At 38.0% G+C, this 22,949-nt stretch overlaps 2 protein-coding genes across 7 annotated transcripts in view; one reads left to right on the top strand and one right to left on the bottom strand.

Annotated features, from left to right (window-relative positions):
- Positions 1 to 1,636: 1,636 nt before the first annotated feature.
- On the bottom strand, positions 1,637 to 6,177 carry fundc1 (FUN14 domain containing 1). Of its 3 annotated transcripts, none has more exons than XM_024294591.1 (5): positions 6,013 to 6,177; positions 5,559 to 5,724; positions 4,194 to 4,269; positions 2,511 to 2,645; positions 1,637 to 2,313 (listed from the first exon to the last, which is right to left on the bottom strand). In XM_024294591.1, the coding sequence occupies exons 1-5, from the start codon at positions 6,035 to 6,037 to the stop codon at positions 2,236 to 2,238; spliced, it is 480 nt and encodes a 159-aa protein (XP_024150359.1). In that variant the 5' UTR covers positions 6,038 to 6,177; the 3' UTR covers positions 1,637 to 2,235. The 3 variants fall into 3 exon arrangements, with proteins under 3 accessions (XP_024150359.1, XP_024150360.1, XP_036071297.1); XM_024294592.1 differs by having other exon boundaries at positions 2,517 to 2,645; XM_036215404.1 differs by lacking the exon at positions 1,637 to 2,313 and having other exon boundaries at positions 2,320 to 2,645.
- Positions 6,178 to 6,477: 300 nt separating this feature from the next.
- The window catches only part of LOC112160186 (histone demethylase UTY), a 36,862-nt gene continuing 20,390 nt past the window's right edge, over positions 6,478 to 22,949 (top strand). For 2 of the 4 annotated variants that reach the window (XM_024294589.2, XM_024294588.2), the window contains exons 1-7: positions 6,480 to 6,946; positions 7,093 to 7,156; positions 20,362 to 20,470; positions 20,551 to 20,600; positions 20,809 to 20,867; positions 22,465 to 22,585; positions 22,670 to 22,724. In XM_024294589.2, coding sequence (XP_024150357.1) covers positions 6,768 to 6,946; positions 7,093 to 7,156; positions 20,362 to 20,470; positions 20,551 to 20,600; positions 20,809 to 20,867; positions 22,465 to 22,585; positions 22,670 to 22,724 — 637 coding nt within the window. In that variant the 5' untranslated portion in view covers positions 6,480 to 6,767. Of the gene's footprint in view, positions 6,947 to 7,092; positions 7,157 to 20,361; positions 20,471 to 20,550; positions 20,601 to 20,808; positions 20,868 to 22,464; positions 22,586 to 22,669; positions 22,725 to 22,949 lie in introns of all 4 variants that reach the window. The other 2 variants (XM_024294587.2, XM_024294590.2) reach the window with 2 other exon arrangements.

Genomic DNA, 22,949 nt, shown 5'->3' with positions numbered 1-22,949 from the left:
TTTGGATCCTTTGCATTTACCCTCTTGGAGTCTTCTCCGTGTGATGGGCTTAGAAATTGATCCACCTACTTCTTCAAGAGTGTTCTTCCCTTTAGTGGTTCTTCTTCATCATGGAAACTATTCTGTTAGCATCCACCAGTTTTTCGTCCAGATCTTTTGAGTTCCCAGCCTCACCAGTACAGACTCTTTCTCAGTATCTACCAAACTGTTGACTTGGCCTCTCCCAACATTTCTCCTATTTATCTCTCTGATAGATTTCTTCTCTTTCCTCTGCCTCAGGATGGTCTGTTTCACCTCCATTGAGAGCTGTTGTTTGTTCTCAGCAACAACTTCCAAACGCCACACCTGAAAAGAATTCCAGACCTTTTAACTGATTGCAAGTTAATGCAGACTTGTCCGAGTCATTTGTCCGATTACTTTTGGCCCCCTTTGACAAACAAATTAACCCTTTAAGGGCAGCTGAATGCTAACTACCTGTTACTACCCCATATGATCATTTTCCCCAAATATCACCATTTTTCTGTTACTATAACTTAATTTGGCCTTAAGAGGGTTTATAAAGCTGTAAATCCTTAACCGTAGCTCAGTTTAGTTGTGGATATTCTCAAAATACATCGGAGATGTTGCACTTTAAGTCCATATTGATTTAAAAAAAAAAAAACAGCTAAAATAAAAGTTCTGTTTGAATGTCGACTTAAAGGACTGACTGTTAACTCCAACTGAAATGAAGTCAATATTTTAGTAAAGAAGAAAAACCTACCTTTAAGGCTCAAAGTGCTTTACAGTCCCATTCGCCCATGAGCACTGGCCACCAGAGGTAAAGTACCGAAGAAGAAGCTCCGCCTTCATGCACAGTTATGTTCTAAAACTGGGATTTAAATTTTAAACATTAAAATTGTAAAATTAACAGTAAGTGAAAGTATATTGGGTGAAATCATAATAGAGTTTTTTTAGGGGAAAAAAAAAAACAGGTGTTACAACTTTGACTTTATAATACCTATAGCAGCTCTTACATGTGGTGTGCCTCAGGGCTTAGTTCTAGATCCACTTTAATTTTCAGGTATTAAAAAAAATAATACACGAAAATTAAAGTGGACCTAGAACTAAGCCATGAGGTACACCACAAAGAAGAGCAGCACAAGAATGACTAATTAATAAACACATTTTAAGTTCTTAATAGTTCTTAATAGCATTTTTGTAAGTACAGTTTTAAATGAGTTAATCCATTTTTTTTAATCGATTAAAATGTTGTAAATCAGTAAAACCACGCAAAAGATTGAAACTCAAATTCTACAATTAAACACAGGAAAAGAAGTTCTGAAAAATTGCCTAAAATTAGTAAAAATATGAATTAAATTGATAAAAGTTTAACTGCAAACAGGAATTTAACCAGAAAAATAATAAAGTTCTAAAATAAACTCATCATGTTTATTAAAAAAAATGAGGAAATTAATTTAAAAATGTAATAAATTTTAACTAATTTATCCTTAACTGACACATAAATTTTATAAACAAGTTTAAAAACAAATTCAACCAATATTTACGTTTGTTTTATGCTTACAAAATAGGTCTAAATAGCCTGAAATAAAAAATATTACACATTTTAGGTCATTAGAGTCAAATAAACATCCATTCATTCATTTCTCATGAATTCAAGCAACTTTATTTACAAAACGACAAAAAGCATACAATACAGGTTATCAAAATAATATTAAATAGAACAAAAACCTAAAAAAAGAGCATAATAAATGACTCAAATAAAAAATATCAGCTGAAATCCATCAGACTATTGCACTGGTTAAAAAAACAAAAGGCAAAAATAAATAAAAAAACAGGAAATGAAGCAACTTTTAAGCCAGAAAACTTTTCTCGTGATAATTAAAGTCGTGACTCTTGACTTTTTTTGTTGTTACACAAACACATTACAACGTACAACAACAAATGAGTCACAACCATTAGTGTCGAGGAGCATGAATAATGGTGCAGCAGTACGGGAGCTTTTCTCACATCTCTCCTAACAGAAGAAGAAGCTCCGCCTTCATATATTTATTTACATCTCTGATAAAAAGATCTGTTTCTGTTCCTACAGCAGGGAAGACCCCCAAAAAGTTCTCCACTCGTGACTCCACCTGTAAAGCTTGGGGAGGGATGGTAAACCCCAGCGCTCCCCTCGTGGAGGGATGAATGGAACAGAAGCCAGAGAGGCTGATGGATGTGGACGAGGTTCAGGGAGCTTTAGGAGGCCAGACCCAGGAAGAACCCGCCCACGAACCCGCTGGACACGATGATGTTCCTCTTTATGAAATCTGTGGCCTGACGGGACAAACGCAGGGACACAAACTTACCGTTGTGTGAGCCTGTTTTGTGTTTGAAACACTAGAGGGCGCTTGTGAGTCGTGCACAAAGAAACAACATGCAGGGAAGCACTTTTAGGGGAAGAGATGGAGATTTAAGAACAAGTGAAGCGGTTTAGTGGAAGAAAGAAAAGAGCAAAGCGTTGTTACAGATACCTTTACCTCCTCTATGAATGTGTTGATTTCAGGGGCTGCTTTGTTTGCCTTCTTCTTTAGGTGCTTTTTGGCTTTGTTTACATCCTTCTCCACTTTCTTCCAGTCCACCTGAACGTAGCCGCTGTGATTGGCGATCTGCAGGAACAAGAAGCTTTTATTTTGTAGGGGCGTTTCCTTCCTATCCCACACTGAACAGATCGTTTTTGCAATTTTTGGAGTTTGAGCTAAAATTTCACCCCATCGCACATTCAGAGGCACAACTAGTACCGGATAAAAGGATTTTCTGACACGGTGAATGAATGACCCCAAAAGAGGATGACATCACAGTGAGAGAAAAAAGGGGGAAAAATATCTTAGGAGGCTTTAAAAAAAAAAATCAAAATTCACAAACGAAACAAAAACGTTTTGAAATTATTATAGGATGGCCACAGCCTGGCAGCCATTTTGTAGTGAAGTGTAAAATTTGGCAAAAAAAACTTTTGTTTAAACGATCGTGATGGAAATTTTACGCACACGGCGCCAGTTTACGTCGACAAACGCAATCCAAGTTTTGTTGACCTTTGACCTCGGGAAAAGTCAATCATCTTGAATTAAAAAGAAAACTTATTAGTTCCTTCTACAAATGTAAACGCCTGGGCTATGTGTGCATTCCCACCCTAATCCCGAACTACTACAAAACTATCTAGTGCCCTGGACTTTAAAAACAATTCGGACACCATGCTCAATAATTTTGTTTCATTTTTCTAAATGCCGAATATGATGTCACAGATTTCACGCATTGAAAATTGAATCAATAGGAAGATTTTACGACGTCTATTTGAGAATCCACTGTGTTCTGATGATGAAAATGTAGATGGTTGATTAAAAAAATTACATTTAAACCTTTTTTTTTCTGCAATGCACTATGGTCCATATTCTCACGCTATTTTTTCGCAAAGACTTCCGGAAAATTTCTCGGTTTTGGAGTTATAGATTCGGACTGAACTAGAAAATTGAAGAGTAGTGAAGGAATTTGCACATAGCTCTAGAGATATCAACCTGTTACCTGAAAGCTCCTTGATTACAAATGGGATGCTGACGGTGTTATAATGGAAAGCTCGCAATATTATAACATACGATATAAGCATATAAGGAATGTGGGCGAGGTTGGTTGCTAAGGAAACCCAAAACTTTACTTTTGCAGATTTTTCTAAATATTACATAGATCTGTTCGTCATCCCCAGACGACCAAAAAATAAAATGGTTGCTATGGAGATTAAACCAATAGAAAAGCTGCAATTTTGAAAAAAGTGAATTTGCCAGGTGCACCGGGTTGAACGTAGGCATTCCCTGCTTGCCGCTTTAATTGTTCTCTACATTTTCACTGAGAGAACGACACATTTAACCCTTCCTGTACTCAGAAAGCCGATCAAACACTCGACGGCAGAAGCAGGTCCATTGAGGAAAGCAACAGTTAGGAGGAACACGATCGGACCGTTTCTGTTTTCATCTGCCTGCCAAACCAACACGAGAGCAAATCGACCCTCGAGCGTCCAGATGGCTCGTGTGCGCTCCGCGCCAGATTTCACACAATGCAACGTCTTTCCGCTGCCCAGAACAGCAGCTGAGCGGCATGATGCGCACTGCCATCTTCCCTCGTCTGTGGTGTTTGAAAACTCGACTTTGAAATCGAAATTTTCCCACCTGTAGAAGAAGGAAGCCTCCACCGATGGCAGTGGCTGCGATCTTCCCAACTCTCTGGAAAACATAACCAGCACACCTGCAAAGAAACATGGTTGGTTTATTCTATAAAATCACTCTATTTGTGTTGTTTTATAGTAAAACTACTAACAAATACAATTAATTTTGGAAGGAGACTGTACAAAAGTAAAAATGAGGGGCTTTTATTTTGAAAATTTAAATATGACAACAACTTAACAACCAGAAACAAGTACAATATCTAATAAATTGCATTTTAGGATAATATTACTAGTATTCAAAGAGAAGAAAAAAGTAAATAATTTGGGTAAATGAGAATAAGATGGAAAAAAATACTTGAGTTACAGGTCTTTTATTGTCTAAGATCAGGATTAATGTAAACAAAATAAAAAAGTATTCTCTTTGACAGTTTTTTTAGCCAAAATGTTCTCAATGATATGTAAAATAACTGCAGCTTAAAAACAAAAAGCATTTAAACATTAAAATTGTAAAATTAACAGTAAGTGAACATGTATTATTTTATTTTACTACCTGAAAATTAAAGTGGATCTAGAACTAAACCCTGAGGTACACCACATGTAAGAGCTGCACACTAATGACTAAGATTAATTATCATAACTAATGATCAAGTTCTTGATTAATATTTTTGTGAGCATGGTGTCTGAATTGCTATTAAAATCCAGGGCACTACATAGTATTTTAGTAGTTAGGGATTAGGGTGGGAATTCAGACATAGCCCTATAAACTTTTTATTTTGGCAAAAAACAGCATAATTATAATTAAGAGACCATAAAGAAAGCTTTTATGAGATATTAAAATATGATTGTAGCCGGACTTTAATAGACAAAACAGAACTTTATTGACAAGACTTACCATTATTGTTATTATTAGTCCAGTTGGTATATATATATAATATATTTTGTGCTTGTTTTTACACCTTGATGCATCCAATGAATAAATGCTACAAAAGTAACTTTAAAAAATGTAAAATACTAGGGCATTTTGCAAAATGTTCTATTTTTATAAATTTATTCCAATAAAAATAAGTTAGTTCTTGGCAGCCTAAAAACAGTACTTAAACATTGAAATTGAAAAATTAACAGTAAGTGAACTAAAATTTTGCGAAATCATCATATTAATTGAGTTTGTTTTGGGGGAGAAAAAAACATTTGACTCATAATACATGAAAAGTTAAGTGGATCTGGAACTAAGCCCTGAGGTACACCACATGTAAGAGCTGCACAAGAATGATTAAGATCAATTATCATAATTAATAATCACATTCTTGATTATTAAAGTAAGTCCTCGTCTCACAGTAGTCTCTGTATCATAAACAACCCCGGTTCTCACCAGCCGGTCACCCCTCCCATCATCAGCTGCGTCGCCACAGAATACTTCTCCGCTATGGGGCCGGAGTTGCTCCCGAACACCCGGCTCCACCACTGGTGCCTCCGGGCGTACTCGGTCAGGTCCACCACCTCGTAGACCTCATCGTCGCTCTCCGGCTCGTCCTGACCTGGACACGGAGGAGACAGGGGAGCTAGCTTACAGCAGTGTCACGCCGCGGCGTTTGAGGGTTCAAATCCACCAACACTCCAGCCTCATCCTCCCAGAAGCTAATATTAGCTCCCAAAAGCGTCAAATGGCAGCTCCGTGCCGCGCAGCCGCACTTCAAATCCCAGCCCGCGCGACCACGGAGCCGCTAAATGAGCTTTAAACCCCCAAATGGTCATTAAAACACAAATGTACATTTAGCTTTAAAGTAAGTAAGTCGGGTATCAGGAGAAACAAGAAAATCAATAACCTTCTCTCTGGTTAGGCGTCGCCATTTTGGAGCTGGGAGTTATGTCACCAGGATGTTGACAATGGTAGACCACGCCCACTCTATGATGCCCTGCCACGTCAGTTAAAAATATTCTCTTTTTGCTTTATTTGGGAGTAATTTTGTTGAAAAAGGGGGAAAATTGTCACTATTTATTGAGGCAGTTAATAAAATAAAATAAAAGAGTAAAAAAGGCGGGATATTAGTGATGCGGTGCAGTTAATGTGGCTGGAATTCATGTGTAATAAACACACGTTTGATTATTTTTCACATAAATGTAGTTTATGTGAGTGTATGGTGGTGTGGGATGCATATTTTGCATGAATAATGTGAATATTTAAGATAGCAAAACGATATAGCAGGAAAGTCATATGGTCGGAAACGGGTGCGCCGATTGGCTGAGAGGGGAGGAGAGGGCGTGGCCAGAACGGCGCGTGGGTTCGCTTGGGTTTTACAATTATAACAACTTTATCTTCGTTGGAGAAACGCATTTTATTGTCAAATACCGACATCTTGGACCGGATTGGTGCGTTTAGTCCGCCGCGCGGCGTTACTTTGTGATGAAAAATGTGACGTTTGGGGAGCTACCCGGAGAGCGCGTCTGTCCCCACCGAGAGGATTTTGTTCCGTCGAATCGCATCTCATCATCCTGGGATAAAAAGTTTTCGGCGGATCTCCGGCTCCCCCTCCTCTGATTCTGCGAGTCGAACGGATCGGCCCGGCGTCGCGGTTTTTCCATGCAATCGTGCGGTGTGTCTGTCGCCGCTGCTGCCTGCGCTGCTGCCCGGAGTCTCGGCTCGGCTTCTTCTGGTGGTGATGAGGAAAAGAAAATGGCGGCGGGAAAAGCGAGTGAAACAGAGGAGGACTTTCCGACACTGACAGCCCAGGAGAAGGACAGTTTGGCCGGGATCGACAGGTCTGGACGCGTCCCTCGGTCGCTCGCGCGAACGTTCAGCCTTAAAATTTGACGTTTTCTTTCATTGCTCGATCAAATTGTGCCTTAACACCCCCCACCCCCCCTCTGCAAGTGATACTGAACCGCCTATGTGTTCTTGCTTGCAGCTCACTGTTTGGATTTCAGAATCTTCATGAAGATGGCGCCAGAACGAAGGGCCTGTTGATGAAGGTACTTCACCCAGCTTGATGGCGGTTTTGTTTTTACACTATTACACAGTAATTGCACCCAGCTTTGTATATCCACCCCCCGCGCGGAGGCTCCACGCGAGTGGCCCGCTCGTTTCGGGTAACCGAGGCCAGCTAGTCGCAGCCCCTCTTTTTTTTTAAGCCAGCTAGCAGCTCTCATCCAGCGACCCTGCACCTGCGGCTAGCCCGCTCCGCCGCGCCTCCGCTCCGGCCTGTGCAAGCCGAGCTTCCCGCCCCTGTTCACGTCTTTTACCGACGGCGTTGTTTTTCCTGGACCGGGGAAGTTGCACGTCTGCGTGTATGAATGTATTGGAGGGTGGCAGTGGCGTAGCTGTCTGCAGCTTTCGGCGTTATTAGCTCGGCCCCGCAGCGGCTGGTTGGGACTCGGGCTAACGTTTGGTGACATTGCATTGTCATTTAAAGCGTTCCAGGGCGGGTTCGTGCGTTTTATTCGTCGGGAGTCCGTGGGAACCAGCTGACAAACGTTAATGGCTGGCTGCCTGTTCAAGATGGCGGGACATGGCGGAATGACACCGATAGCTTTTTGTATCTACATTTTTTCTAAACGTTTGAATGTTTCTCTGAATTCGTTGCGTAAGCGCGCGCCCGGCTCCCCTTCAGCCGAAGTGGTGTCACGGTCCTTTGTTTACAGTCGTGGTTCTGGGTGCTCTCGAACCCGAGCGCTGATTCGACCTGCTCGGACGAGGCGTTAAGCTAACAAAGAGGGGAAAAGGGGGCTCGCGCGCCTGTGTGTGTGGTTTTTGTTTTGGGTGAACGTGGAGAAAAGGTGAAGCTGCTGTCAACTCATGGTTTGGAGGGAGGAGAGGCTTTAGTCAGCGTGCTCGCTAGGTGGTGTGGGATACCTACGAGGAAGTGCCATTAACTGCTCAGGAGGAGCGGGAGGCTCAGGGGTGTTGTGCCAGGGTGTCAATTCTCGCGATAGAAACGAGGAAACAGGGCCGTGGTGATAAACGCCAAATACATCGTCTTTTTAAATTATTGCTTTGTTGCTAAAGCATGAAATAAACTCATTAGTGATGTTTTACATGATGTCCAGTGACTGACCCAACATAATCCTAAACTGATATAGCTAAATGCTAATGTTTAGCCAAATTTACATCATTTATCCCTTTTGCTAATACTGATTTTACCTTTTTTTTTAACTGTTCATTAGAATGTGTTATATATGTTTTTAAAATTTGTTTTTATTTTTAAAATGGATTTAGATTTAAATAAATCTCCACTAAATAGTAAGGGATGTTGTGCCAGGGTGTCAATTCTTGCTTTTGTAAATAGTAAATTGTGTCATTAAACATATACATTTTTGACCATAGATGACAAATATTAAGAAAATTGAGCTTTAAAATTGAGTATTTCATTATTAGAATAGTTATAAATCCATTAAAAAAACGTGTAAATGTGATAAACAAGTTATGGTATTTTCTAGAGTATAAATCACAGTTTTTTTTCTTAGTTTAGCCAGGGGTGCCACTTATACTCAGGAGGGATTTTTTTGGGGTGTTTTATTTTTTTTAAGACACAAATAAGCTTATACATTTGTTATTTTTCCAGTAAACACCTGTTGTTTTTTAGCGGGTGTTTCCTCTAACAACCACTAGAGGGCGCTCTAGTATACTGAGTATAAGTATTCGCTACTGACATTACCTGAAGAAGTGTCATCCAAAACAAACACGGAAGAGAATGTTTGTTTTCCTCTTACACTGATATTTTTCTTGTACAGATTAAAATATTAGTATTCCTGTATTTATTTATGCTGGATTGGCAGATTTGTTTCTTCAAAAAGTGCGATTTATACTCCAGAGCGACTCGTATATGGTTTTCTTCTTCTTGATTTTTTGCTCTAGCGACTTATACTCCGGTGGGACTTATACTCTGTAAAATACGGTACTACGGCAAGCTGTAAGCTCCATGTTCCGCTCAATCCTGGTGTATCACCTTGTATACAAAAAAGATCCATGAATGTCTTTGTCTGAGCTATCATCTTGATCAGAACTGTACGTCTGATGGATACCTCCAATATTGCTCGTCATTTTTGTTGCACCAACAATGTTAGGTTGGGGTTGTAAGGGACTGTAAGCTAGTGGGAGAGCGCGTAAACAGATGAGTGATGGGGAAGGGGGTGGGCTTACTTCTGCACCAACAGTCCCACAACTCAAAGGCAAATTTCTAATAAACTATTGCCGCTATGCAGAAAACGAAACTTTTGGATTTTTGGCTAAAAACAGCATAGATATTAATTTAAAAGGTGATAGGAGTGAGTTTTTTTTTTGATGTGATAAATGGAAACCACAATTGTCCACCGTTTACTGTTCTGACATAAAGTGCTGTGTGAAATTATAGTTGTCTTTCACATTTTAACCTCATAATGTCTATATCTAACAATTGCTGTGTAAAATAATCATCTATACATTTGTGCTGGGTGACACGATGAAACATATCATGCGTGCGATAGAAAAGCGTCAACCGTTCCATTTCTCTTTTATTGTGTTTATTTGTTTATTTTTATGGCCTAACTTTTTGCAAAAATATGTTTTCCTACTAAAAAACTCGAAACTGTTGTGACAATTCAGTTACATGTTTCTTAAAAAAATAAAGTCAGAAAGGTAAATAATGACATTGTTGTCATTTTATTTTTCAGAGAAAAACTGAAATATATTTTATCATGGTTTATCATGATAAATTATTGTTATACAAAATAATCTATATTGTGATATATATGTCGTTGTCATTATATAAAATAATCTATTGCATGATATATAGTCATCATTATATAAAATGATTTATATCATGATATATATATATATATATATATATATATATATATATATATATATATATATAGTAATATAACATAATCTATAGCGTAATATAGATGTTGTTATCATTATATAAAGTAATATGTTGTGATATATATCGTTATCCTTGTATAAAATACTCTATAGTGTGATTTATATTGTTATCATTATGTGAAATCATTAATATCGTGATATGTATGTCCTAATCTTTACATAACATAATCTATATTGTGATATATATCGTTATAATTATATAAAATAATCTATAGTGCGGTATACTGTATATCACTATAATTACATAAAATAATCTATTGCGTGATATATATTGTTATTATATAAAATAATTTATATCATGATACATATCATTATTGTTATATAAAATAATCCATATTGTTATCAATATAAAATATACTCTATATTGTGATATATATGTTATAATTATATAAAATAAATCATCTATCAAACTGCATCAAAACCGTGACCCAACATTTGAACCAAAATGTGCAGATAGTGCCCATTCTGGATTTAGATGTTTACATTAAAAGTGTCAAACATGCTTTGAGCTAAAGGTCAACGGATCACAAAACTCACAGTTCTGTGCTAAATCTATTATTTATGATTTTATTAAATTACACCAGGATTAGAAAAGACAACAGAAAGGATTTTATCTGTTGTTACTTGCTTGTTAGCAAAGTACGAAACAAGTTCTTCTAGTTTATGTTGTTGTTTTATAGTACACACATTCTATATCAAACCAAAAGAAAATAGTGACCCAAAAATTAAATTTGAACCGAATCATTGCATCTGCAAATATTGTATATCTATAGCTAAATGAGTACTAAATCAAGAAGCGGATGTTTCTTCTGTAAAGAAAGGCATTTTTTTCCATTTAGGCTCACTCAATCATGACTATTTCATTTTTGGAGTTTGAACACCCAAATTCCTTCCTTTTGGGATAATAGAGTCCATCATAGGTACTATTAGATAAGGGTGGGGCACACCCTGAATGGTTCTCTAGTCCTTCAAACACATAACTACATAAACACACGTAGGGACAATTAAGAGAGATCAATTCATTCATTAATCTGGGATAACCCAGCAGGGATTTGACTTGTTGGGGGGTGAGAGCGCTAACCGCTATGTCACCAAAATGTCAAGAGATGAGATTTCATCATTTTTATGTTTTCTTTTCATGTAAAAAATAAAATTATACCCACACATAGTTGTTTTTTAATTAAATACTGACCAATAAACACAAATTTTAATGGTGTTGGAATTAGTGCTCCGACGATTAGTCGACTAATCGACTATTAAAATAGTCAAGCACTAATTAATCGTTACTTTATATGATATGGAGTCAGACTGTAGTAAAGATAAAAGTTATAATGACATAAAGCTAGCTTTCTGGACTATTTTAGCTTTTATTAAAGATTTTTAAGGCTATTTTGGAGTTTAGCTAATATTTCAGCTACATGCTAGCTGTTTTGGCTAATTTAGTTTTTTTTCAGTTTTTTAGGCTAATTTAGAGCTAATATTCCAGCTGCAGGCTAGCTGTTTTGGCTAATTTAGTTTTTTTTAAATTATTTTTTAGGCTAATTTGGCATTTAACTGATATTTCAGCTGGCTATCAGCTTCAGCGTTTTCAGCTATTAACTTCAGCGTTTTTAGCTATCACCACTAACATCTTCAGCGGCCAAATTTAGCTTACAGGATTCACACTAGCATTATCAAAGGTAATGCTATATATCTAGTTATTATTTAGTTTAAAGCTTATTATGGTTAAGATGTGTGTTTTACATCCACTTTTTGCACGAGTTGGAATATAAATGGAATAGAATTGTGAACTAGTGTCTGAACTCTTAGCAAAACAGCTGGTTCTTGGTTTAATATTTGTAATGTTTTAATTTTTGGTTGGTATTTCAGAAAATCGTTTGGTAGCAGAGCACGTCATGTGGAGTTTTACTCGTCGGTTGTGTTTTAGTCTGTAATTTGTCATTTTTTTTACCCCGTAAAGGAAAAACGACTGTCAAACAGTCTTTCATATATATTTTTTCTTTAACATAATAGTCAAACATGTTGCGTGCTTCCCCATTGAAACAGAACCGTCTCCTCTCAGTTCATTAGTCATCGTTTGGTTCGTAAAAAAACGTCGCTTTTGCCTCGTTTCCATTCTAACATCCGTCTGCTTTTATGTCAGCGCTTCCACTTCCAGCTTATTAGTTTGTGATAATCGTGTCTGGCACTTCACTCTGATTGTGTCTTTGCACTTTTGCTCCGTCTATTGACAGATAAGAGCGGATTTAGCTTTGTGGACAGAACTAGGTCACTGTATCACCATCGGTGACGTAGAGCGAGACGGAGGAAGGCCCCCCCGAGTTGGCTGCACTTCGCTTTGAATTTTCTTTAACGAAGCTTCGGGATCTGAACACGGTTTCGTCGTGGCGAGGGTAAAACCGCTTTTTCCTCACAGTTGAGCTGGATAAGTTAAGGCGTTATTTGATGCATCAACTGAACTAAAACAATTAAATCTTCAGGGACATTTCTAAAATCTTCAGACATTCTTGGAAAAACTCCACAGGTTTCTTATTTCTTATATTTTTTTCTGGTTTTTGCAGGAAAATATGTACAACAGTTTTTTATCAGTCGTTGAGGAAGCTTTGTTGGGATAAAACTTCTTGGAAATGAAACCAATGTTTTGTGAAGTCCTTCATAGACGATAGTTGACGCTCCTATCATGAAATGACACGTTTTTACAGTAAATCCGTCCATCAGAACAGCCTATTCGTGTTGATCGGTGTTTGAGGGAACAGTTTACAGTACATTCTGCAAAAAAGCTCTTTTTTGTTTTTTTTAACGTCTTTCTCCTCATACGTCGTTGTCGTTGCGGTCTGTCCTTCTGGACTTTGCTCCTCTTTTCTTTTCTCAGTTGATTTTTTTTTTTACAATGACTGCTTCGCTCTTTTAGGTGTTTTAAAGGCTGAAAGATTATTTGATTTACAATTTATATCGAATGAACAGCAATATATTGATTTACTTTATTGATTTGATTTGATCTATTTGTCTTTTTCCAAAATATATTTTATGTAGATATTTTTTATTGACAAATTTACAAACATTTTTTAATAAAAATTGAATTTACATAATTTCAATTGTTCTTATTTCCAGGGTGAAAATGTCATTAGTGACATTTTGACAACTCAGAATGAAGTTATTCTCTCAAAAAGCATCATAAGCATAGTTTTTTTAATCGGTTACAATATAAAGACGAATTTTGTTTCTTAACTACCCAATGGAGACTTCAAATGTCATTTAGATGCTCATTTATAAGAATGAAAAATTCCATGCATAATTTCATTCTATTGACTTTTTGCTCAAATGGGTTATTTGAATCAAGCAAAATCATATTTTTTTGTAGTCTATATTTAAAAGTGTTAATTATTTACCAAGTGATGATGTTTTTACTCTCTTTGGTTACACGGAGGTTTTTCAATATATTTCGCAGTCCTGATAAAGTGTTTTTATTTTTGTGCAGTTCTGCATGCCTTCTCTCTGTCTTTCTCTAAAGCATACTGTGTTCTGTGTCCTGATTGGCTGCTGATCTTATCAATCAATCTCTTCCGTGCCATGTCGGCTGTATTGCTGCTAAATTGGGCGGTTTTGATTATCAGCTTTATCTAGATCAAATTTTTGAGTGTTTTTTACAATGGAGTATAAGGGCCACCAAAAAAAAAAAACTAATGTTACGAAATTAAAAGTCATACATTTATGAGCTTTTTTTTGTAAATCTATTAAATTAAATCTCATAAATTTACAAGATTAAATTCAAAGTAGTATACAATTTTCGAGGGCTGGGTTGCTAAAATCGATCCAAGCTTAATAGATCAACAATCAATCCATAAAGTAGAGATCTATCTAATGCAAAAAGCTAAAGCCTGCTAGCCTGATGCTAACATATAATGGAATTTCCCATAGGATGGCTAATGCTAACGATCGATAGACCTAAACATTCATTGCTGGCCAAATTAACATCTTTATAAACTCTCTGGCATGAATTTTCCAAAATCTTTTAAGAAAATAAATAACCATTTGTGGTCTAAAACAGTGTTTTCCGTAAACTTTCTTCTTCTTCTGGAATAAGGTGTATTGCTATAGCGTGGTCGCCACCTAGTGGCCAAACTGAAACACCCTCCAGGAGAAGCAGAACAATTGTTGGAGCTTCTCTGTTTGAAAAACTATGTAACACTGTATGGTATTAACAATCTCATTATTTTACTAATACATTTTTTGTGTGAGCTGGATCAGATTAATATAAATATCTTTAAATGAACGTGTTTAAATGTATAAACAATGTTTACTCCAAATTGAATTTAATCAATTAAATGGATCAAAATAATTGAAAAATGGAACAGATCCAGGCCTTCTGCACATGAAACTTACATCACATAAGGTAACAAATGGGTTTCTGGGTATGTGCATTGAAAGGCAGACACCAAACTCTGGAATGAGATGAGGCTGCACTGATAATAATTTGATTTTATGTCTCAAAAAGGTTCAGAATGTCTTTGTTTTTGACACCGATCTGGGAATAAAGCTTCACAAGATGCTCCACGTCTTTCATCTTAAAGCACGGCTCAGATAAGCAGAAAACGCAGATTCTTTTCTCGTTAATTCATGACTTTTTTCTCGAAAATCTATGACTTTTTTCGGTTAATTTCTGACTTTTTTCCTGTAAATGTATGACATTTTTCCTGTAAAAATGTACAACATTTTTCTCGTAAATTTATGACATTTTTCTTGTAAATTTACAACTTTTTTTCTAGCAAATTTACAAGAAAAAAGTCTTAAATTTAAATAATAAAAATAGAATTTAATAGCAAAAAGTGAAGGGTTTTGAACTGTAGGTGATGGTGAATATATTGGTATTTGAGACAACACCAGTCCCACTCTATGCTGGTTAGTCAGAGGAGCTTAACATTATCGAGACAAAGCTGCTTCTTTCTGCAGTTTTTCTTCCATTAAATTCTTCTGGGCTTTTGGCTTCTAAAGGTTTCAGTTTTCATGTTGTTGTTTACTCTGTTGATCAGATAAACTTCTGTGTTCTCGTTCCGACTTGTTGATTCTCCGTGGGTGAAATGTTCCAGCTTTGATCCTCTGATGCTGCAGCAGTTTTTGGGAGCCAGAAATGACAGAAGACGTGTCAACCTGGTTTTACAAGATCCATTTTCTTCCAAAAAGTCTTCTTGTTTTTTTCTGTTAAAGATAAAATAAAAATGTTTTTTACCTTTGATGAGGCTGCACATTTAGAAGTTGATTGACTAAATTCTGCTTAATTTATAGGGTTTTTTTTATATTCGAGGAAATTAACATTTTATTGGGACATTTTTCTTTTATTAAACACTAAAGGCAGGGCTCTAGAGTGCGACTGGACTTTTCAATGGTTAAAATTGTTCAGTTTGGCAGCAGTTGGAGTAAATGAAAAAAAAAAAAAAAGTCTGTCAGTGTTTACATTCTTTCATCTACTATAACTTTTTAACCGTTGAAGCAATTACCGTAATTCCAGCTGATCCTGAAGTGAAGTAAGGAAGCCTCACGCTGATATGCAGTGCTTCGTAGTTGTGAAGAGTTAGCATAACCCACATTTATCAGTGGATACTACCGCTGAAAATACTGCCGCCGCACTCTATGTTAGTCATATTTTGTATATCGGTGCAAAACCAGAAGGAAAATCAGCAGATTCACTGTGAATATTTACAGCATGTCAAAAGAATCCAGTGATTTAGGTGTCACTCCAGCATTATTGGTGTAACTACAGTGGCCCTGAAGGCTGAATCACAGAAACAAATCAACACAAAACATTATAAAGATCACGACAATTAAGATAAAATCAAAGCCAAATTCCACAAACCATTTAAGAAAAAGGAAATAAACAAAAATACATTTAAAAAATCAAAATGAATCTTTGTTTACAATCTCTTCAGCTAGCTTACAGCTCCTCACACCCCCAAGCTAACATTACAGTGCAGCAAAAACAGTGAGCAACATCCTAGCTATCTCTATAGATCCAGATTCCAGCTGAGACCAGGGAGACAAAGACGTTCATGGATCTATTCGTCTACGAGTGGATGTATCAGAATGGAGACTTGGGTCACTTGCTTTTACAAGCTTGAGCTGCACTTTTTTATTTGAATGAAGAAGTGGGTCTTTAAGCACCAACTTTTTCATGAAATGTATCATTATTATAGAACTGTGTTTCAAATAAAGAGCTTTATGTTTACCAGTTTGTAAGTTAATCATTTTCAAGTATTAATGTAGATATTGACAGCAATTAAAAAAGAAAGTGACCATGTAAAAGTGCTGATTTAAATGTAATGTGGTTAAACGAAACCTTCGTGCTGGTGCACCTAAAAAAAACCAAAAGTTAGGCGCACTGGTGCAAACATTTAGTCTATAGCCCTGAACGGGTTTGCATTGAATGTGCCGTCATTGGAGCTACAGCCCATTTCTGTATCTCACTGAATTAGTGCTGTTTATATCATTGAGAGGTGACTTGAGACTGATGTCCTTGTAGTTGAATTGAATGATCTTTACGGCGGTCCCTTGTTAATCAGGGAGTTGAAAACAACTCTCCATAGGTAAAATACAGGAAGTAGTATTTTTTTATATTAAAGCTGTTTTATTGCTGTAAGGTCATTATTACATACTTATCAACCTTTCTTTCTTCTTTAACCCTTTAACACCAGAGCTTCAGCTTCAGTTTAGACAATTTTTGAATGTGAATCTTGAATTTATGCAATTAATCTAACTATACCCGACTCTCTTAAGTATGTCAAACCAGCTTCAGAATCCGTTGGAATTGTGTTGAAGTGTAGTTTAAATAATGTGTGTTATTTTGCTGTCATTGGTGACAGCTTCAGTGTTAATCCAGTTTTGTTTTTCCGGTTGCATATGCTCCAAGCTATCTCCAGCTTTGGCCCATTTTAATCTAGAAATATCACAGAATTACTGCAAAAATAGAGCATTTACCATGGCTGGAAAGATATAAATATCAGATTTTAAGTTATGAACTGGATAATGATAATTCACGTAAAGAAAATGGTTAGATTGAGCCAGAGTGGGATTATATAAATTCGTTTCCTCCCACTATAGACAATAAACGTAATCCCAGCAGATTCTATTACAGAGAAACAGGGCTTTGCGTCGCTATGGCGTACTGCTGCTTTTGCACATGTCAGAAACTGACGTTGGTCACAGAAATGGATGAAAAATTGACGATAGTTGAGAGAGCTGTGTGTGTTATTTGGGTGCCACCAGTACTACCTCTAGTATGAATGTATTAGACACCCTCAAAGTTCAAATCTTTATTGATAAATGAATTATGGAACAAATCAAAAGATCTACTAGCGTAGAAGATTTATGTAAAAAAAGAAGTTTGAGAGCCCTGGTTTACAGCTAATCAGAATCTACGAAACCATAAGGTTGTTAAAGATGAACCACGCTATAGTGCGGTACAACTCTACATCAGTCTCTTAGATAGAAACAAGAACCACTTCCTGTGCTCAACCTGCCGTTTTTACCTTTTGGTGTCAGAATGAAAAAGCGTTTCTGAAAAGGCGTTTACAGTTCAAACGTGACATGAATTCAGCGTCGCTGCTGTGATACTCCGGTTGCTTTGCTGCTGTCTAACTGCCGGAGCTCCAACACTCCAGCTCTGCATGTGTCTGATCTCGTTTGCACGTCGCCTTTCATTCACACGCCGAGTGTCTTGGAATAATTACTGTCCGCCAGGATTCTGGTGTCCAACTATCATGCTGTTTTCAAAGAGTTCAGCAGTCTTTAGTTTCAGAAATTTGCCGTTTCCTTCAACCTCATGGATACACTGATTCTGTTTTCCTGACAAGAAGTTCATATTTAAATATTTGACCTGCAGTAACCGTTGTAACGTGACGGCAGGGAGGGAGAACCTGGTGCATTTACAATATTTAAAGAGTCTCTGAAGATAAACTGTATCTCATGTAATTGTAGTGATCGCTGCTTTATGGCTGTTTTCATTAGAGGTCGGCTAAACATTGAACAGACTTGGATAAAAAGCAACTGTAGATAACTGAATCTTTTGTCCGCCTCAGTTGTCAAAGTAACATCTCAGTGAATTTAAATGTCCATAGATGCAGTTATCTGTTTCTGCTAAAGAGTCGTATTATTGTTAGAAATCAGTCAATTCTAATGCCATTAACATCTGGGACAATGAAAGACAAAAATGTATGAAGATATGGTCTTAGTCACATGAACCCATACAAGTTCTTGGGTTATCAGGGTGTGTAGAAGGTCATAGGGTAGCACAGATGTGTCTTGCAGTTCCCTTCATCACGAAAATAGAACATACCATTGCTGAGTGTGTAGTAAATGTATCGTGAAGTAGTACTTTTAAAGATAATGGAAGTTGCTCGCATTTACGACGTAGGGGTGATGCTGTCGTACGGTGCCCTTTCACAAGAGTCTAGTCCTGTGAAAGAGCACCGTACGACGGCGTAAATGCATCCTAAATGTTTACACACATCCTAAAGCAATCTTGAACGAATCAAATAGAGTCTTTTATGCATTTGACCAATCAAAGAGAGCCCTTTTGTGTTAGATGCCCCCACCGGGATGTTTTAGAGTATTATTTAAGCTATGTTGACTTACATTTAAGCAAAATTGTTGGAGTGAAATGGAAACTAGATATTTTCTGTTTTGCTATTTGTTCATGTACGACGTATCATCATCGCCGTATTGATGACCGATATGGTACGCCTCATGTTTGCCTCAATGGTACGTTCCATTTTCACGACATCTCTGTGGTGGCTGTATGAAAAAAAAATATGCATTCTCACTCCCAACTCATCATATATGGACATATGGTTCGGGCTCCCTTCATTTCTATTTTTGACGTCTTAGGTCTCTCCACGTTGTCGTTTTTTGATGGCTGTTCGCATTACATCATGAGTCCCCAACCCTCAAGACGTGGTACTGGACTCTGAACCGATACAGGGTTATGCCTTGTTTCTACTGACCTGGTCTGGGCAATTCAAGCGAGTGTTTCTATTGAGCGCTGGATCATCAAAGCGCATGTGTGATGTAGACCGATGTCGTAGATGTGACATCAAAAAAGGGCGTGGAGGGGGCCCGAACATACGTCCAAATTTGATGAGTTGGGGGTGAGAATGTGTTGGAGAAAACTGCAAGACACACCTGCACTCCCCTTAACCCCAGACTCCCACAGCAACCGTTACAGCTCAGGTGCGACGCAGGAGCGGCCTAGCTATGGCAGATGAGTCCCATTGGCTACAGGGTCTTGCTGCAAAACTCCAGACTCACAAATGTTCACGCGATAACCCAACATTTATTATGATTTAGATCATTAATAGCCCCGACTTCACAAAAAGTGACGCTCCGGTGTCCGTCGAAAATTTGAACCCGACGAAACCTATTCGAAGCGCTGGAGAAGTCAGATTGCAGAGGAGGTTCATCTCGCATTTTTAAAGTTACGTTAAGACTCCGGCAGTCGCATCGGAGTCGTAACGCTTTCCGTAACGTTCCCAGATCTGGACAACCCAAACCCCCCCAGCACCTGTTGGGTCAACCCCAACTCGTAGAGGTGCATGTGGCTAAAAGGCCCAATCCGAATTCTTCCCTTCTCCCTACTCCTACATTTAGCCCTCCAAGTGGAGAGTTATGAAAAATAGTATCTCAGAGTTTGGACATCACTTTCGCTCAGTGACATCACCAATAGTCGCCGGTCAGCTAGCGTTAGCGCAGAGCTTCCAGTGCTCGAAATATGCAAAACAACCGCGGTTTTATAATTTAGACCCTCCAGGATTTTGCGGCAGATATTTATGATTGTTGCAGCCTAAAACGCCTAATGTTGCAGCAGCTTTTGCGAAAAGTTGCAACAAAAATTGCTCTTTTTTTATATAATTTTCATGTTGTCTTCCGTGTCTGACGGACCGCTCTGCGCGCTCTCACCGCAACACCCCCCAATTCTGATTGGACTGAACACTTTGAGTGATGAATTATGTCGGTTTCTAAGTTATTATAGGATTATTTGTGTGTATTTTCTCTCATCTTGATGGTAGTTTTATTGGATCTTTAGCTCCAAACTCCATCTTGCAGCAGTGAAGGTCTTATAAAGAGAAACAACCAAATATGCAGTATATTGTCTTTAAACACCAACATCAGGATTTGCTTGTTTTTTCCTGATTTTGGTAAATAATAACAGTAAACGTGTGGGAGATGGAGGCGTTTTAAGGGATTTCTTAGCGATCCCACACAAATCCTTCTTTTCAGAAGAATGTGGACAGATGTGACATAATGTATGGATCTGTTGTGCTCTCTGCAGGCCGTTCGCTGCTACGATTCGCTCATCCTTAAAGCCGAGGGCAAAGTAGAACCAGAACTGTTCTGCCAGCTCGGCCACTTCAATCTCCTCTTGGAGGATTATTCAAAAGGTGCGTTTTTTTTTTTCTTTTCTTTTCTAAAACACTTGTTCACAATGACTTTCTCACGCTGTAATCTCTTTCATCTGCAGCATTATCAGCATACCAGAGGTACTACAGTTTACAGTCGGACTACTGGAAGGTAAGACGCTTGAACCCTCAACACTCGTAGACACAGTCTGACTCAGACAGGAAGTCTCGATGGTCTCGGTTGGGTTAAATGTTGGCGTAAGAAGAGGTTTCAGGTTTCGCGTCAGACTCATCTCGAGTACCTTTGCGGTTCGAGTACAAGGTTGTGTTTTTCTTCATCACTTGTGTAACTTTTGAGGATTTTGATGTGTGTTTTTCAGAATGCTGCCTTTCTGTATGGCCTTGGAATGGTCTACTTCCACTATAATGCCTTTCAGTGGTGAGTCTCAGCGCTCCGCGACTCCTTTACTAATAAATATGAGGAAGTTGGACATTTTTCTGGAGATAAGAGCGCCTCCCGTCCAGCGAGTCTTGAATCAACACGGATATTTAATTCATCCAAAACAAACACTTACGTTGCTTCTAACGGACCTGTTACAGGGTTTTATTGTTTTGTCGCATATAAAACAAAATCTGCAGATGTTTTTTTACCTTTAACATTTTCAAAGTTGTAAAAATTTAGTTTAAGAGTGTTTAATAAAAGTTTATCCTCTTCAGCCCACAACCCAAGGTGTGTCTTGGATTTTGGCCCCCTGTGTGTGATTGAGAGTGACACTCCTGCGATATAATATACCCAATAAAAGTATTTGTCATTAGAAATAGATCAAAATATGACAACACATGATAAACTAGAATAGTTTTCTTTCATTTTCAACTGTGGTTTATGTAAGAAAATGAACAATTAAAACATAGGAAGATCCTAAAATCATGCTTGAAAATTACTGAATTTGAGAACAGAAATAAATGATGGTACTGGAGACTTGGCCTTTGGTCCACCCATTTCTGGGACACGTGATACTTTACCCATGATGCTCAGGAAAATGCCTGAAAATCATGTAAACCAGGTTCTCAAACTCATTGTACCTTGGGGCCACTGAAGGCGGAGTCTGGCTGAGGCTGGGTGGTATGGGGTTCCATTTGGGACAAAAATATGTTTTTACATCCACTGTCTTCTTAAACTTCTTCTTAAATCTCTCATCAGTCTTTGGTCTCTGGTTTTCTATGAATATGTCTATAAACTAGTGCTCCCACAAGCGATTATTTTAATAGTCGACTAATCATCAGTTATTTTTTCCGATTAGTCGACTAATCAGGTAATGCGCAAACTGGATGTAAAGCACACATATTAACTATCATTAGCTTTAAATTAATAAAAAACTAGATATATTCACAAAATCATTGTCGCAGATAATTATAGTTGAATTTCGCAGCTAAGATTCTAGTGTTGATAGCTGAAGGTGCTGAAATTGATAACTGAAAACGCTGAAGCTAAATATGAATTAAATGCCATATGAGCCTAAAAATAAAAAGGCCTAAGTTAGACAAAACAACTAGCATGTGGCTGAAATATTAGCTAAATTCCAAAACAGCCTAAAAAACTAAAAACAAAAATGCTTAAGTTAGCCAAAACAACTAGCACGTAACTGAAATATTAGCTAAACTCCAAAATAGCCTAAAAAACCCTTAATAAATACCAAAATAGTCCAAAAAGCTAGAAGAATGTCATTATATGGTTCAGCTTTACTACACTCGGACTCGATATAATATAAAGTAACGACTAATCGACTATTAAATTAGTCGTTGACTATATTATTAGTCGATTAGTCGTCGATTAGTCGACTAATCGTGACAGCCCTACTATGAAGAGTTGTATTTTCTTTACAAATGAGTTGTTTCTTCTCTTTAGCACACCTAAAAAGACTCCTTACCCCTAAGAGGAGAGCTGTCAGTCCTTCACCTTAGCGTTCAGTTCAGAAATGAGATGTGTCTGTGGTTTGGCTCTCATTCCGGTGACACTCTTTGGTCTCCTCACACAGGGCGATTAAAGCATTCCAGGAGGTGCTGTACATCGACCCGGGGTTCTCCCGGGCGAAGGAGATCCACCTGCGCCTGGGTCTCATGTTCAAAGTCAACACAGACTACGAGTCAAGCCTAAAGGCAGGTTCCGCCGTGGTTGTAGACGTGGAGTATCGGCCGGTTTGCTGTGTTCTATTTTCACTCATTTCTGTTCTGCTCTCACAGCATTTTCAGCTGGCTTTGATTGACTCCAACCCCTGCACTTTGTCCAAAGCTGAAAGTGAGTTGCAAGTTTCCTCTCTCCATTCAGTCTCGATCACAGCGTTGGCTTCTCCTCCCGGGAAGCCTCTGTAGGAATCACTTAAAATGCTGCTGTCATCTCCCCCTCTCCCCGCCTCAGTACCTGTTACCTTGGCGACGGAGATATATCCAGTTTTGCCCAGCTTTTCTCTGTTGCTGTTTGCCTCCTCCTCGCCGTGCCCCCCCACCCCCCTCCCTCATTCCT

The sequence above is a fragment of the Oryzias melastigma genome, linkage group LG2 (genome assembly GCF_002922805.2).
Source record: "Oryzias melastigma strain HK-1 linkage group LG2, ASM292280v2, whole genome shotgun sequence".
In the NCBI taxonomy this organism is placed as follows: Eukaryota; Metazoa; Chordata; class Actinopteri; order Beloniformes; family Adrianichthyidae; genus Oryzias; species Oryzias melastigma.
Note: the sequence above shows the minus strand (reverse complement) of the source record. Positions and strands in the feature narration are given on the sequence as shown.